An 18,545-nucleotide genomic window follows, 5' to 3' on the forward strand; every position below is an offset into this window, starting at 1 on the left:
CAGCTCTTGGTTTCATTGATTTTTTTCTACTGTTTTATTCTTCTCAATTTTATTTATTTCTTCTCTGATCTTTATTATGTCCTTCCTTCTGCTGACCTTAGGCCTCATTTGTTTTTCTTTTTCCAATTTTGATAATTGTGACATTAGACCATTCATTTGGGATTGTTCTTCCTTCTTTAAATATGCCTGGATTGCTATATACTTTCCTCTTAAGACTGCTTTTGCTGTATCCCACAGTCGTTGGTGCTTTGTGTTGTTGTTGTCATTTGTTTCCATATATTGCTGGATCTCCATTTTGATTTGGTCATTGATCCATTGATTATTTAGGAGTGTTTTGTTAAGCCTCCATGTGTTTGTGAGCCTTTTTGTTTTCTTTGTACAGTTTATTTCTAGTTTTATGCCTTTGTGGTCTGAAAAGTTGGTTGGTAAGATTTCAATCTTTTGGAATTTACTGAGGGTCTTTTTGTGGCCTAGTATGTGGTCTATTCTGGAGAATGTTCCATGTGCACTTGAGAAGAATGTGTATCCTGTTGCTTTTGGATGTAGAGTTCTATAGATGTCTATTAGGTCCATCTGTTCTAGTGTGTTGTTCAGTGCCTCTGTGTCCTTACTTATTTTCTGTCTGGTGGATCTGTCCTTTGGAGTGAGTGGTGTGTTGAAGTCTCCCAGAATGAATGCATTGCATTCTATTTCCTCCTTTAATTCTGTTAGTATTTGTTGCACGTATGTTGGTGCTCCTGTATTGGGTGCATATATATTTATAATGGTTATATCCTCTTTTGGACTGAGCCCTTTATCATTATGTAATGTCCTTCTTTATCTTTTGTTACTTTCTTTATTTTGAAGTCTATTTTGTCTGATACTAGTATTGCAACACCTTCTTTTTTCTCTCTGTTGTTTGCATGAAATATCTTTTTCCATCCCTTGACTTTAAGTCTGTGCGTGTCTTTCGGTTTGAGGTGAGTCTCTTGTAAGCAGCATATGGATGGGTCTTGCTTTTTTATCCATTATATTACTCTGTGTCTTTTGATTGGTGCATTCAGTCCATTTACATTTAGGATGATTATTGAAAGGTATGTTCTTATTGCCATTGTAGGCTTTAAGTTTGTGGTTACCAAAGGTTTAGGGTTAGCTTCTTTACTATCTTACTGTCTAACTTAACTCGCTTATTGAGCTATTATAAACACGGTCTGATGATTCTTTATTTCTCTCCCTTCTTATTCCTCCTCCTCCCTTCTTCCTATGTTGGGTGTTTTGTTCTGTGCTCTTTTTAGGAGTGCTCCCATCTAGAGCAGTCCCTGTAAGATGCCCTGTAGAGGTGGTTTGTGGGAGGCAAATTCCCTTAACTTTTGCTTATCTGGGAATTGTTTAATCCCTCCTTCATATTTAAATGATAATCGTGCTGGATACAGTAATCTTGGTTCGAGGCCCTTCTGTTTCATTGCATTAAGTATATCATGCCATTCTCTTCTGGCCTGTAGGGTTTCTGTTGAGAGGTCTGATGATAGCCTGATGGGTTTTCCTTTGTAGGTAACCTTTTTTTTCTCTCTAGCTGCCTTTAATACTTTGTCCTTGTCTTTGATCTTTGCCATTTTAATTGTTATGTGTCTTGGTGTTGCCCTCCTTGGATCCCTTGTCATGGGAGTTCTGTGTACCTCTGTGGTCTGAGAGGCCATTTCCTCCCCTAGTTTGGGGAAGTTTTCAGCAGTTATTTCTTCAAAGACACTTTCTATCCCTTTTTCTCTCTCCTCTTCTTCTGGTACCCCTATAATGCGGATATTGTTCTGTTTCCATTGGTCACTCAGCTCTCTTAAAATTCTTTCATTCCTGGAGATCCTTTTATCTCTCTCTGCATCAGCTTCTCTGCGTTCCTGTTCTGTTTTCTAGTCCATTAATGGTCTCTTGCATCTCGTCCATTCTGTTTTGAAGTCCTTCCAGAGCTTGTTTTATTTCTGTATTCTCCCTCCTTAGTTCTTGCATATTTCTCTGCAAGTCCATCAGCATGGTTATGACTTGTGTTTTGAATTCTTTTTCAGGAAGACTGGTTAAATCTATCTCCCCAGTTTCCTTCTCAGGGGAAGATGTAGCAGATGCTGAAGCTGTCTGGGTTAGTCTTGTCTGGATCATATTTTTTTGCCTTTTCATGTTGATAGGTGCTATTGACTGTCAGCTGGGAGAGCCAAACTTTCCACTTGCTCCTGGGCTTTCTTTACTGGGACAACTGCGACCCCTAGTGGCTTGTGTTGGGTACTTGTGTGTAGACTGGGTCTCTGTGTCTTGCCCGGCTGGTATTGAGGAAGCTCCCTTGCTGACGGCGTGGCCAGACTCAGGCACTGCTCTTCTATGGCCGTGCCCCGGAGGGGTAATGGTCTGGGGGCTGTTTGGCTGTTTACCTCTGTGAGGGGTTTCAGAGCTGTTGCCCAGGGGGTTAGTGCGCCTGGAGTTCCCTGGACTTTCCAGCTGCTGGACTGTGACCTGGGATGTTTCTGTCCAGCTGTCGCATCCCTGTCCCTTTAAGACTTTCAAAAAGCACTCGCTTTTCTTTGTCACAGGGGCGCCAGCTTCGGGACCCGCTCAAAGGTCTTGCTGTCCTGTTTCCCTAGTTTACAGCACTCCACGCATGCACTGTGTGTCTGCGCTCTGGTGCGGATGGCTGGGGCTGGGTGTTTAGCAGTCCTGGGCTCCCTCTCCCTCCCTGCTCTGACTCCTCTCCCTCCCGCCGGGAGCTGGGGGGAGGGGCACTCGGGTCCCACGGTCCGGGGGTTGTATCTTACCCCTTTCACCAGGCGCTGGGCTCTTGCAGGTGTGGATGTAGTCTGGCTGTTGTCCTGTGTCTTCTGGTCTTTTAGGATTAGTTGTATTTGTTGTATTTTTAAAAATATATATGTTTTTGGGAGGAGATTCCCACTGTCCTACTCATGCCACCATCTTGGCTCCAAGTTACATGTGTTTTATAAAAAAAAAAACAACTGAAAGGCTTCTTTTTAGTCCTCTGAAACTACTTAAATTGTATCACTGTAATCTCTTCCTTGGAAGTTTAAACGAAATAACCTGTTAAACTCTCTGAGCCCAGAAAGTTAGCTTTCTGAACAAAGTTTCTCAACAGATAAAAATCACAACATAAAAAGTAAAAAAATAAAAATAAAAAATAGCATAACTAAACAAAAAACAATGTAGAAATAACATCTTCAATGTGTATAACAATGAAAAGCTAAATGATCTAATTCACAAGAAAGATCTTATAAATAATAAGGAATATGTGGACCATCTAATAGAAAAATGGCAAAGGTCACAGGCAATTAATAGGCAAAGAACTATAAACAACAAATATGTGTAACACTAATCAAGTTAAATATTTTGAAAAGCATGCAAACTAAAGTATCATTATGTACAAATCAGATTGGAAAGTTTAGGCTATGAAAAATATCCAGTGAAAACACTGTGTAGGTTTTCTCAAATACTGTTGGAGATAGTATGAAGTAGTTCAACTTTTTCAGAAGACAATTTGGCAGTACCAATCACAATTCTAAATATATATATATTTTGAGTAATAACTCCACTTTAGGAATGCGTTCTACAGAAAACAAACTCAAGTTGCCAGAGATGTTCACTGTAGCACATTTTCTGACACTAAAAACCTGAAAACAATCCAAATGTTCTTTAATAACCTGTTACACTAAGTAGTGGTATCACATCCATACACTGGAATATTATGCAGCCATTATAAAAAGAGAATTATATCTATATGTACTGGCAGTACAGTGTCCATGAAACACTGTTCAGGTAAAAAAGCCAACTGCAATATAGTATACAGTATATAATTCCATTTAAAAACAAAGGAAAGTGAAAGAAAAATGCTAGCACCTGGGAGAGATTCTGAAATAATACACACCAACCTGCTAGAGAGCAGGAAATACCAAATTGCTAGAGAGCAGGAAAACACAGACTTTTACTTTCTAAGTTACAAATTTAAAAAAATTTAACAGGAATCCTTTATGATCAAAATTTTAAATAAAAATCAATTTTGAAACCTATCTTGAGAACTAATGTTCTTCAAATTCAGGCAAAATGACTTGCTATATTCAATTATGAATCTATAGTCCATAGCTTTGGGAAGAACAATAGCTTTTTAACTGGCCCTTCTGGCTCCAATTCATCCTCAACCTGCTGTCAGATTAACCTTTATAAAATATTAATATGACCAGTCTCAAAGTTGTTCAATAGCTTTTAGGATGAAATTCATATTTCTTAGCATGGATTATATGGGCTATCACCTAGCTACTGTCAAATTCTAGCTCATTTTCTACTGTAATATCATCTGAAATACAATCCCCTAAATGAAACATGTTCTCTTATCCTCTTTAGCCTGGACATGAACTTCCCTCTAGATTGAGTATTTTCTGCCATCTTCAGTTGGCTAACTCTTATTGATTCTTCTAACTTCAGTTCAAAAGATAAACCACCAGAAAGCTTCCACTTGTCACCTTTATCTTAGTTAAGTTCTCCCAATTTCTATTTCCAGAGGCACCCTCTACTAACTCTAATCTCACTATGTTATAAAAAGCCTGTAGTCTTGTAATCTCATCTACTGTACGGTCAAATTCTTGAGGTAGGGACTGGGCCTCTTACCTTGTATCTCCTAGTGCTTAGCATATATTGTTTAAACACAGCTGAACTTACTAGTGATATTAAGTTGTTTTTTTCTTTATCTACAAAACTTTAAAATTTTTAATAGTCAAGAGTTGGTTAAAAAGAATAGTTTATATATATTACCATAGTCACAATTATTTTTCCCTGGATGATAGACTTTTAGTCATCTTTCTAGTTAGTTCATTTCAGTAAAACAGCCACTAGAGGGCATACAAGGAAAAGTAGAAACAAAATCTGACAAGGAAAAAAAATGTTCCTTCACAATGATGTATTTGTCACTTCTCTGTATACAAAGGATGATGGTTGTTCTGTCTTCATATCACATTTTTACTGTACAGTCAGTATTATCTACTGTTCTCAGCCTGTTTAAAACAATCAGCTTTTAACTGGGAGATTAATGAAACAACTATAAAATAGATTTTGACAATGATAAAATACTATTAATTGGACATCCATTTCCAGCTGGCACAGTAGCTTTATTTTATCAACCCTAACAAAGGCTGTAAAAGCTGATGATATACAAAATATGTTTGAAGGCATTGTAGAAAAGCCAAACAGTCAGAATATGAGAAGCCAAGAGCCTGGGAAGAAAAGAAGCATTTGTTGAGCTGATTCCTATATTCTTTGCCACTTTTTCCCTTGAGACATTTGACCAATCATAGGTAGCATAAGCAGAAAGCAGTACCTCTAAGCCTTCTTATGGGGCTAAAGACATAAAAACTGTAATTTAAGGCCACTAACCAAGAATTTCAAGGACTAAGAGTCTGGAAAAAAGGGAATAGCAGAAAAGTGACCCTGCACAGAATTGATCTTCTCCTGGGCTGATTTCCAAGGCATTTGCAGATTCCTAAAATATATAAAATATGTGTGGGGAGGAAGACTATAAACCACCTGCTAAGAGGCTAAAAAGCTAAGACCTTTCAGCATACCCCTAAAGTTAAGGAGACAAAATTTGGCATTCATGTCCTTCAAAGAGAGAATGGCTCAGGTAAACAACTCCAGCTTAAGTTAAAACTACTGAAGGGCTATAGATGAAATAGAGTAATCCTGAAACCCAACCTTGAACCATCATAATTCCTGATTAGATCAGTATTTTAACTGCCAGTCAGAAGAAAATTAAGTATTTCATGTATGTAAACATACTATACAAATGTTTATACATAATATCCAGCACTCAATAAAAAATTACTAGGTACCTCAAGAGACAGAATCAAGTGACCAAAAGAGAAGAGAAAGATAATAAAACAGATCTATAGATGTTATCAGAAACACACTTATAAAACAAGTGTGATTAATATGTCCTAGAAAATTGAAGACAAAGGAAGAATTTAATTAGAGATCTGATTAGAAAAAAGAGACAAGCAAAAGTACTAGTACTGAAAAATAGTATTACTGAAATTAAGAAGTTAATAGATGGGTTTAAGAGCAGATTAGCTAGCCTTAGCAGAAGAGGATTAGTAACCTAGTAGATAGGCCAGGAGAAAAAAATATCCAGGATGAAATATGGAGAGGAAAAATGATGGAAACTAAAGAAAATAATGTTCAGAGATGTATGTGATATGGGTGTAATGGTCTAAATCCCAGCTGGAGAGAACAGAGAGAATGAGGCAAAAGCAATACTTGAAGGCATATTGGTTGAAAATTTTCCCAGATTCATGAAATATATCAAACAACTGATTCAAAAAGTTCTGTGAATCCCAAAGTGAATAAATCCAAAGAAAACTATACCTAGGGATATTATAGTAAAGTTACCCAAAACAAAAGACAAATAGAAAATTTAAAACAGAGGACAAAATACAGAACCTTCAAAGGGTCAACAATAAGACCAATGGCTGGCTCTCAATAGAAACAGTGAAGGCCAGGAGACAACAAAAATGATAGCTTTAAAATACCAAAAGGAAGTAACTTCTCACCTAGAAGTCTATACTAAATGAAAATAACTTTCAAAATTAAAGTGAATTAAAAAGGGTTTTTTTAAAACAATAACAGACTTTGTCACCAAATAACTAAAGAAAGGTTTTCAAAAGAAAAATTATCCCTGATTGAAACATGAAAATATAGGATGAAATGAAGAGCACCAGAAAAGATGAATGTGTGAGTAAAACTGTATAGAAGTTGATAATAACATAATGGCCAACAATAAGATATGATGACAATGTATCATAAGGTTTAAAATACAAATACATTTAAGATATATGACAATAATAGTACAAAGGCAGGGGTGGGATGGGCAAATGGTGTTAAAATAGTCTAAGATTCCTGACATTGTCTAGGAATTGGTAAAAAGTACTCATTTATAATAAACTCTAGTAAGTAAAGAAAATATGGTATAATCTTTAGCCACTCAAAGAACAACAGAATGAATAACTAGAAAAGTAGGAAACCGAATAAGAAAAAAATTAATCCAAAAACAGTCTTGGAAAAAAGAGCATTAAGTAAATGAAACAGATAGATCAGTGAGTACCCTAAATGCAAATGGACTAAATATTTCAATTAAAAGGAAACTTGTTAATCAATCTGGATTAAAAAAGGAGAACTCTATGTTTTTTACTTCAAAATAAAAAGCACATAGAAAAGTTGAAAGCAAAAGGATGGAAAAAGAGGTACTATACAAATACTAAATAAAAAAAACTTATATAGCTAAACGAATATTAGGCAAAATATTATATAATAAAGAAGTATTACTAAACATACAGAAGAGCACACGTCATATGAAAATGTCAATGCATCAGGGATATGGTGACATTAAAGCATATAAGCAAAAGTTGACCAAAATATAAATAACATTAACTGATAGAATAAGCATGTAGAAGTCAGTTGTCATTTAGAAGATCTAAACAACAGAACTTATAAATGTGGTCTAATTAATAAACATAGACCATTACATGCAACTACTGCCAAATTACATTATTTTCTAGTGCACACGGAACATCTGCAAAAAATGATGGTAGGCTGGGCCATAAGGACAGTCCTAACCAATTTCAAAGATCTGAAATTATAAAGTATATTCTCTGACCACAGTGGATTGAAGCTAGAAATCAGTAACATAAAGAAAATTAGGAGAATAAAAAACTGATATATTCAAGTGTTGGAATATTTCTCAGCAATAAAAAGAAGTGAACTACTAACACATAAAACATGGACATATCTCAAAAATATGTTGAGTGAAACAATTCAGACTCTAAGAGTGTATTAGGTATGATGTACTAAATAAAACATTAATCCAGGGTAGAAAAAAAATAAGAATGGCTGTCTCTGGGAAAGAAAGATGGGAAGTGAATATGACAGGAGAGGATACAAAGGGGCCTTTAACCACAATGTATTATTTTATTTAAAACAAAATTAGAATCATTAGGTAAAACATGGCTTTTCAAAGACTGTATCAATTATAGCTTTGATATGCAGTTTTGTATTTTCTTAACTTTTAGTAAGTCTTTTATTGGCTTTAGTAAGTGCAAATGGATATTAAAAATATCTTGACAAGATTAAGATCCAGCAAATTCTTGAATAAAGTTCTAATTATTGCACAGTTCCACAGAGACATATTAATAGGTGATATTAACTTTCCCAGCAAGAATGGACTCATTTCTATGTACAGGCACTCATGAGGTTGTTGCCACATCTTTGGAATGTGAGAAAAATTTCCAAAAGGATAAATAATTGTAGCACTATGCTTATTAATGAAAATATGATCTTTATGTATATGCAAGATAGTATAATGGAGAAATATATATTAACATTTTTTATCTTATGCTTTACTTGCATCAGCAATCATCCTTCTAAAGTTCTTTAGCACAACCCATTAATATACAGAAAGTAACCTGCTCTGGTGGGAAAATACTTTAATTGAGCATATTTAAGTGAGAAAAATATTTTAATTTTGAAAGCTATAAAATCATGAAAGAAAGCTTAAAAGTATAATTTTTACATTGTTCACTTCTTCCATGACTTCCAGTACTACTGGATATCTTTAAATACAAAAAGTATAACCTAAGATGGAACTACTAAAACAGGTAAGTAACAAATCTATATTTCACTGCATCTATAACATAACAAATTTTAGGGGGCATACCAATTTCAGAGATGCAAATACATGAAAAAATTGTGTATCAGAACACAGGAACATATGGTTGGTTTTTATTTCAAATTATTTTTTAATGAACAAGTACATGGTAACCTAATCAATACCAAAGTTCAAAGACAAACTTCTGAAGAGGATTAATTATAATTTCCAATTATAAAGCATCTGAAACAATTATATTCACTACCTGGGTAATCTTTTTGAGGAGTGTTTGGCAAACTCTAGCTTCATTAAAAGAAAAATTTTATTCTCTCAGCAGTTAGAACAGAGTTGAAGGACTGTTTTAGTCAATAATGTATTTGGCATTCTCATTTAGCCAGCATCCCTATATCTCTTCCCTCTTTCTTGCTAAGCCATTAGAAAGGATAGTTTATATCTACTCTTTCCATATCCCCAGCTCTCCTTTACTTCTGACCCAGTGCAATAATCATCCAGGTATTTTTCATATTGAAATAGTTAATCATTTTAATGTCCACTCAAAACAACTTATGCATTTATGTGTATTTTATTTAAATGATAATGTTTATGGAAAAGTATATATACTTAATTTTATTCATCACAAATATGCATTTTAGGAATCATGGCTCATAATCAGTACAGGAAATATTATCAATTTAAGTAAATGTAATATTTTGTAAGCACCTACTATGAAATAGCAGCATATTAAGTACTTTTACATTCATTAATTTAATTCTCTTAGCCATCCTTCCAACTCGTTAAGTATCACATCTATCAATCACTGAACAAACTGAGCCTCAAAGACTTCAAGAAGACTTAGTAGTTATATTAGCTTGCACAAATTGTTGAGATAGTATTTGGACCCAGATCTTCAGTTTCAAAGTCATGCTTCATACTTTCTGTGGTATAAATGGATGAAATATATTAATTACTTTCTAAATTGTATGTTACTGTTAAATTTTGCTAATACAAACAAATGATCATTCTATTTCAAGTCTATTAAATTCAGTAAGAATTTTATAAATGTCACATGAAAGAATTGTGACAGAATAAAAAAGTAAGTGTGGTAGTCAAGTGGCTCACAATGAAATCAAGACTTTCATGCATGAAAACAAGAGAATGACACGAGATGTATAAAAATGTGCTAAACCAGATAATCACCCACCCCAAATCATAGTTTCTGAACAAAAAACGCATTCTTATGGGCTTATAATACATAGGAAAGCTTACTAGGTGATTAATCTAGCCCTTGAAGGCATAATTTAATGCACAGCTAGGGGAAAGGATGTTCCAAATTAAAGCAAAACCAGAGGCCGGAATGACCATGTATCTGAGAAACAGTGTTCAGACTGTAAAAATGAAATACAAGTTAGACATTAGGGAGTAGTGGAAGTAAATAAGGTGGGATCAAATTATGGAGGGATTGGATTTCATCTAATTGTCAAAAAGAAGTGTTTTTACAGTTAACAGCGTAAGTTCAGAAATAATGCAGTAAAAAATATCAGTTAGGAGGCTATTAAAGTAGCCCCTAAGAAGGGAGTATAAATATTAAAACTGCCATGAATTTGAAATTTTACAGAGAAAGAATAAAGGACAAGATATACATAAAAATGGATGAAAAAGTTTGAGATAAATACCAATTCTTTCTTGGTACAAGTTTATGTCCAAAATTCAAAATTAATTATTGTTTTAAGCATAAATAGTAATTATAGTTATTGTGACCACAAAAATATATTTAGTAATACATTAGGACATGGTAAATCATCAGGGCTGTCCACAAATTACTGCTGATTTTCCTTCTGTGAACACACTAAAACTGTACTTCCCTACTCCCTTGAAGTAAGGTATGACTGTATGTTCACAATAAAATAGAAGAAAGGCCATGGGTCCCTTCCAGGTGGAAACTTTAGTAGCCAAGCATACGATTTACCATTGGTGCTAGACACCAATAAGACCAAGTCAAGTCAAAATTTGGATTAGTGTCAAAGGCTTTCATCAACTACCTCTTCTCACTTCTATTTTCTCCATTCTGTGCTTTCAAAAGGACCAAGTAATTTTCCAGGTATATGAATAGCTATATTAATGCTATGCTTAAATAGGCCAGGTAACACTGAAATAATGCCACTGTTTGCATACATGTAGAACCACTAACTGATAAAATCAGCTCCTAAATGTAGATAAGGAAAAGATAGGTAAATAAAAAAATGATCATGGGCTATGAATAGGAAATTTATTTTAAAAAACAGGAAGAAAAGAAATCACAAAATAACAGTTTCTAGTAATGTTTCCTAAATAAGCTATTTAAAAAAATTCCTTCTGAAAATATTTTTGTGACTTCAGCCTGTTTTCAGAGCAAAGATATGTTATATATTCATTCACAACTAGAACACAAGTTAATATATATAACTCTAAATTGCACCTCAATCCACCAAACTGCTTCAGTGACATTTACAACCTAATTTATATTGAGAAAGCAACATTTTTCCCAGAGTATTTTTTTTCTATTAAAACAGGTAATAACATTCAACAAGTTAACAATCACATAATGATTACGTCAAAACCTTGTATATTATTAATGTGTGCTATCTTATCAACTGTAATAAAACATGTTGAAATTAAAATGCCACATCATTTTATAAACCCTTATCTCATTACTGAGTAATCTGAATATAACAAACTCCTGTGCCAGAAAAACTGCCTTCTAAATGTAAAGAAAATATATCTTTTTTTAATATAAGAAAATGTTTCAGTAAATTGGGAAAAGAACCCACACAATTCCTAAAAAACAGAAATGTAAATTATATGTACTTTTTGAAAGCTTATTGTTAGTCTAACAATAAAAATATCACCTCTAAATTTAAGACTAGATTGAAGAGGGTTTCAAATTTTATCATGTATCCAATGATCTGAGACCTTTCAAACTTTAATATAACGTCATTTGTTACTGTGTTATCAATATAAAAAGAACAATGAAAAGTAAATCCATACTATGGCACAACTGCCAGGTTCTAGTTAATTTGATCACAGGCCACCTTGTTTTGGGGCCAAATATGATTAGGCTGAATTAAAGTGGTAATATTTTTCTGTTCACCTGACTCCTTTTGCAATCTGTGGAGTTTTCAATTCACAGTATTCAACTATCTACAATAATATAGGGAAAAAGAGGAAGAAAATCCCAAAGATATAAGGCAGTTTAACACAAATGTGTGTTCTGCAACAATCAGTAAAGGCATGCTGTTTAAACCGGTTGTGTTGAAAAATTCTATATATATAGACAAACTGGAGAATATAATTACATCCCAGACATGGATCCTATTAGGACTGAAATGTTGTAAATTCCCTTATCAAATCTCAGCTACAATTAAACTTCTAAATACATGAGTAGCAGTTTCCCATTCTGGAAAAATAATATACTATCTACCAATAAATTATAAGGATTAGATAACACATTTAAGAGCAATTAACACAGTTCCCGGTATATAGGAAACAATCAATAAACGTTCATTTAAAAACAAAATAAAAACCCTAGCTCCAGAAACAAATTTTAAAGCTAATATAAATAAACTAGTATATAATTCCTGTATTTGCTAGATACAGTATACTGTGCTAAGTATTGTCAGGAGCAAGAGAAACACAAGATGTGATTCATGAAAATTTAAAAATGGCTTTCAATTTGTCAGTTTTTTATCATTAGTTCCCTAGGAGGAAAAATAATTTTTAAAATAAAGGAAAAATAATAAAAGAATAAGGCATATAATTTGTAATATAGAAAGCTGATCATTTGATATTAAATCAATGTTACTTTCAACAAGAAAAAAAATAGTCTGCATGGAATACAAAGAATTAAAGAGCTAACAGAAGATATCTAAGTAAGAAAACAATTAAAAAATGTAGATTATGATTTCTACTTCCAATAATAGCATGCCAGATGATTATACCAAAATTTTGAAGGCATCTAAAACAGCTAGATGAAAAAATTTTTTTAATTTCTTAAACACTGAAGAACTAATAAGATATGGAAGAACTACTGAACCAAAATCTTGATGGCAAAAACCGACAAAGAGATAAACTCAGCATTTGCAGTTGCTTTTGCCTTAAAGGTGTTTGACAGTCCAGAAGAACCCAATGGGAAAATGTGGTTTTGGTGTCAGAAAACATCAAGAGAACAAAATTCAAAGCTCTGGGCCTATGTATATACAAAGCTTAGTTTTACTAAACCATACTCAAGACACATTTATCCTAGGACTCCAAGGGCTACATCTTCAGGATGAGGATGAACCTCAGATAAACCAGCTATTGAGATTTACATCACCAAAATAGTCCAGAACTTCAGTTACATGTGTCCTAGGCTGATCATGCCCTAAATAGTCTTCTCTGCTGAACCATCCCAGGCCTCATTTTTAAAACAAGTTAAGTTTTAAAATGTCATGACTAGCACCTAGTCATGAGTGAGAAGCATGAGAAACTATTGCTAACAGAAACAAACCCATAAGCATTCCAGATATTATAACTATTACATCTAGACTATATGTTTATTATATTGAAGAAGTTTTAATTTAGTGCTTGAAAATATTTTCAGGGAACAAAAAGATATAAAAAGTGAAACTGACAAATTTAAAACAATCAAACAATTTCTAGAAATAAAGTAACTGAAATTAGGAGCTCAACTGATGAGTTTAATAATAAATCAGAAGCAGGTGAAATGAGATTCAATGACCTAGAAGGCAGATTAGAAGCTATTATCCAGAATGTGGCATAATAAAACAAAAATATGGTAAAAAAAAAAAAAAAGAAGAAAGACAGTGAGGATACAGTGAGAACAAAAGGCATGCTGAAGCAAAACAAACAACACACACCAAATGCAATTTCCCAAAAAGCAATTCAGTAGGTAAAACAGAAAAGCAGACAGTCATAGCCATCTGAAGAACTGACACAAGGGGCTCTTCTCTATTTAGCTTACTTGGAACTCAGGCTAGAAAAGTGGGCAACACTCAAAAATGCTGCAAGCCTCAGATGCCTGGGGCAAACGTTTACAGTTGAAAAATTCACTAACTTGTACACTAAAAAATGGTTAAAATGGTAAACTTCATGCTATATATTTCACCACAATAATTCAAAAATGAAAAGGAAGAGAAGAGGGTTAGGGGAAGGAGGCAGAGGGATAGGAGGGACTTAACTAGTTTTTTTTGAAACTTTGGAGGAAGAAACACAAAGATTCGGGGAGGATGGAAAAAAGGAGTGACAGAAAAACCACAAGGCAAGACAAGCCAAGGGACTGGCTACAGGTGCTTGGACCGAATACCAGGAGCTGCTAGGGACAGAGAAACATGTACCATGTTGTCAGCACTCATGCTTCCTTAGCATTCAGTCTTAACATGCTTTCACCTCTGCCTATGAAGTTTTCTAATAATTTTAAAGCCTTGCAGTATACTATTCTGTCTTTTCTTTCAATTTGCAATCTAATCAATTTCTGCTGTATTGGGGAAGCTATTTTTGTTAGGCTATAAAGACTTCATCATGCCTCTTATAATTATTACAGAATATCCACACAATGGAATATTACTCAGCAATAAAAAATTATTGATATACACACTAATGATGAATCTTAAAAACCTTATCCTGAGAGAAAGAAATCAGACATACACATAAATACTGTATAATTCTATTTATATGACATTTTAAAATAGCAGAAAATAATTTATAACGGTACAAATAAGATTCAGAGCACTGAAAAGGGGCACAAGGGAACTTTCTGTGATGACAGAAATGTTCTATCTTGGGGTGTGAATTATACTAATATATGCATTTGTCTAAACTGACCCAGTTGCACACTGAAAATATGAGTATTTCACTGTATGTAAATTATACACCATAAAAAAATTTAAAATATAATAGAATTTCCCCAGTACCATTCAGCAAGACCTCTAATCTATTACGTACAGGGAACTTAATAGTTTCCTCTTAATTTTTAGTTTTTATTCACTTTTAGTGCGAACAGAACCAAGTGGTAGATCTGACTTAAGTGATTCACTTCCATTATAAGATCTGGAATTCTCTTCTGCTTCTAATACAGGTAAAGGCCTCCTTTTCTTTTTTCCATCTTACATGCAAACTCAGACCCTGTGTTGTGAGTTACATCCACAGAATGCAGAAGAGTTTCCATGCTACTTTATATATTGGAACTGAGCTTTCAGTCTCTAGCTCAGAGGCTGACCTCTAAGACTTTTCTATTACTTTCACTTCATAAAATAAGACTACTGATCTCATTTTAAAGAAACAAGTGACAGGTCAACTTCCTTTGCAACTGGCAGGTATATGACCATATAGCTTTCCTGAAAACTAGTCATTTATATTTTAAGGCCTGAAGTAACACTTCCCCTGAAGAATTGTTGAGAGGTAATCTTTTTTCTTTTTCTTGAGAGATAATTTTTCTCAGCAGAACTGTTCAACAAAAGAGGCTATGTCATCAGCTTGAAAGTAAATTGATCTAAATGTGTTTTTCTCCTTTACATCTGAATAGTAGTTCCCTTGTGTATCCCTGGTATTTTGGCACTCTGTACAAGGAACTAAAATTCCCAATTTTGTAATAGGTTTCATTTTTTTGTCACAGTTTCTAATTATCTATAAAATCCCCCCAATTCTCACTGCACTTTCCTTGTGTCCTGAGATTTTTCTTTTACATGACTCACAATGCTATCCCCATATGTCCACTAATACTATCCTGCTTATAAAATTTGCAGCCTAAAAGCACTATTTGCCATAACTTATTCTCTTTTCAGCTCTACTGAGATCATTTTCTGTAAGAAATGACAATTCAATCATTTTATTGCTTTATACCTTGAGCACTAAAATAAAAGCAGTTGAATAGTTTTTCAGGCATTTCTCACATTTGTAAGATACAATTGCTGTTTTCTTCAACCATGCTGTAAAACTCTATTTTAGTTGAGTACATACCAACCTAATCTTACGCAATTTCAAATTCATCAGCTTTTCTACGTTCTTTTGTTTTGAATAGTGAGGCTGCCTTATAGTTCTAGTTTGACATGCTAACTTTGTGTTATTTTAATTCAAATGGAATTTTTCCCAGATATATTCTATGTATCTGAAAGATACCCTCTAGTTCTTAAGGAAGCAGAATACTAGAACATATGACACTGGCTTACTTGACTTCTCCTTCAGTGTGTTTAGAAGACAATACATGATTGGGAGGGTAAAGACTTTGCTATCTATAATACCTTGCAGAAATGGTAAAAAAAAAAAAAAAATTGAAGAACACCAGCAAAAGATAATTTTCCATTGAACTCAGGGAAGAAATTTTATCATAAGCCACTTCTAAAGGTACAAATCAAAATTACAGTACCAGTTGAAGTTCACTTCAGCTAGGTATCCTGGAGCTCCCAATTCAAGGTGCAAATCCAAAAGCTATACCTAGTTTGGGATTATACCATGGATGACAGAATAAAAGCTCCTGTGAATTGACTTGCTAAAAATTTTTCAGGTGGTTTATTTCCCAGTTCTTTCTAAATACTCATTTGTTAAATACTGATTGTCCACTCTATAAGGCTTGACTTTTCTCACACTGGATTTCTCAACCTTGGCAGTGTTGATGTTTTGGGATGGTAATTATTTGGTTTGAGGGGCTGTCCTATGATCAGCAGCATCCCTGGCCTCCATTCATTATGCCCATAGCACATCTCTACACCAGTAGCATCTCCCAGGTGTGACAATCAAAACTGTCTCTGGACATTGTCAAATGTGCACTGGGAGACAAAACAGACCTTGCTTCAGAACCACTCTACTAATCAAAATCTTTGCCTCTCAGAAAAGATCTGGGAATTATTTAAAGCTGCCAAGTGTCCCAGAAACTAAGCTAAATCAGAAAAAACTAGAGTTAAGAATGATGATTTCTATATATTAGGCACTAGATCATAGAATATTGAGTTCTATTCACACTAGACATATTCCTGTTGGCTGGGCTACTTCCTATTCTTTTCATTTTGAAGATTAAATAAAACAGACAGATATATAACAGAAGATGGAGGCAGACAAGAAGGAAGTCAGTGATAGAAATTTTAAACAATCTGATTTCTAAAAAATTACTGACATTTCAACAGATGGAAGATATGTTTACTGCTTGTTTTCTATGTATGGATCTAGGCACTATTACATATATGATATAACAATTAATTGGAAAAGCCTTAGAAAAATGAGAATATTTTGATACATTATTTTGGAATTCTAAGTATTTGTGTAAAACTGTTCAGTGTGTTATACAGACAGAACAAGTTAACAGGCTTTACTATTTTGCTCAGTTATATTCTTTGAGTATATGATTCACAGGAAATGGTACAGTTTATTGTCCCTCTCATTTCAAATTCTTAGAACAATTCTCTAAACCTAAAAGTTGAATGAGTCCCTTCATGATATGCCCTTCCTTTGATAAACTTATATTATTGGAACCGTGACTTATGACCTGTTTTCATTCATCAACTATATGGCCAAGTAAACACACATTGTTTATGATTTAAAAACATTCTATCAAATGTTTAGTAGGCTGATAATCAAAGAAAAATATCCATCACTTTTTGAACACAGTAAGGCTCTTACCTACAAGCAACATTTGGATCAGCATTTCTTGAAAGTAGTAGTTCTACACACTTTAAAATCTGTTCCTCTGAGCCATAAGCAGAAATTGCAGTTATCAAAATAGTCTGTTTATCTATAGTGAATAGAAAAGTGAGGAAAAACCCACATCAAGAAGTGTATCTGACTTATTTTACTATTCAAAAGATTCTAAATATTTAGTGCACTCCTAAAATTCTATAACCTATTCTCAAATCTCTTGCTCTTAGTAGATAACTTGTCTTCCTCAACCAAAAAATGAGGCCAAGGATGAACTGCCTTAACCCTGAAAGTATACTTACAGTTCATTTTTTAATTTCCTTACCCTATTCCCATTTCTTCAGAGAATAGGGAAGTGGTTCAGAGCATGGACTCTGTGTAAAGATGTTACTGCCTGGAGCTGGACAGTTTCGGGTTGCTTAAAATTTGCCTTGCTGAACTCATGGTTGAAAAATAAAGATTGATATTCTCAGATTTAACTTCCTTACTTCTCACTCACTTGACAGCTCACTGAGATCTGGTTTATATCCAAACCATCCTTGTGAAAATGACCTAACTGCTACATCTACTGGCTTCTTTTCAGTCCCTGTCTACTTGGATCTATCTGAGCTCACCCTGTTCCCTAAAACTCTTCCTTCCCGAATTCCTATGGCAGCAGCAGAGATCAGAGAAGATAGAAACACAAAAACATTTCTCAAGTAACAACTAGAGAATTCAAAATAGGTCATGGCAGCCATAGTTTATATTAGTGGTTCAATACTGATTGAGTCTAAGGATTCTAAGTGCTCGTTCTACCACTGATAAACTGTGACTCCAGTGATACATTAATATCTCAGGAGACCTGAATTATAGATAGGATAGTATCTGTCCTCCTTACCTAATGGATATTGTGGGATACAAGAAAGAATTTATGTGAACATGCTGTGAAAAATGTAAAGTATTTAATAATATTAAGGTATTCCTTTCATTACAAGAAGCAGAGAAAGAAAACTGTTAATCAATTTTTTTGAACAGAGTATTTTATACACTTTCAAAAATCTCATTCTTAAGTATAGCTCTCATTTGGATATTTTAAAATTATGTAATAAAAAGAGAAACCTGTCACAGCAGCAGATTAAAAATAAAACTGTCAATGAGACAGGAATTTATATGAAATATATATATATAAGAAAACAGAATAGAAGTAGTTTTATAAATACCTAATATAGGAACAAAAGTAATGTGAAAATTAATT

General features: G+C 33.9%; 1 protein-coding gene across 2 annotated transcripts in view; it reads right to left on the bottom strand.

Annotated features, from left to right (window-relative positions):
- Positions 1–18,545, bottom strand: part of ASZ1 (ankyrin repeat, SAM and basic leucine zipper domain containing 1) — a 90,497-nt gene that overhangs the window by 34,279 nt on the left and 37,673 nt on the right. For both annotated transcript variants that reach the window (XM_036905688.2, XM_036905687.2), the window contains one exon: positions 17,297–17,408. In XM_036905688.2, coding sequence (XP_036761583.1) covers positions 17,297–17,408 — 112 coding nt within the window. The remainder of the gene's footprint in view (positions 1–17,296; positions 17,409–18,545) is intronic.

Source organism: Manis pentadactyla, chromosome 7 (genome assembly GCF_030020395.1).
Source record: "Manis pentadactyla isolate mManPen7 chromosome 7, mManPen7.hap1, whole genome shotgun sequence".
In the NCBI taxonomy this organism is placed as follows: domain Eukaryota; kingdom Metazoa; phylum Chordata; class Mammalia; order Pholidota; family Manidae; genus Manis; species Manis pentadactyla.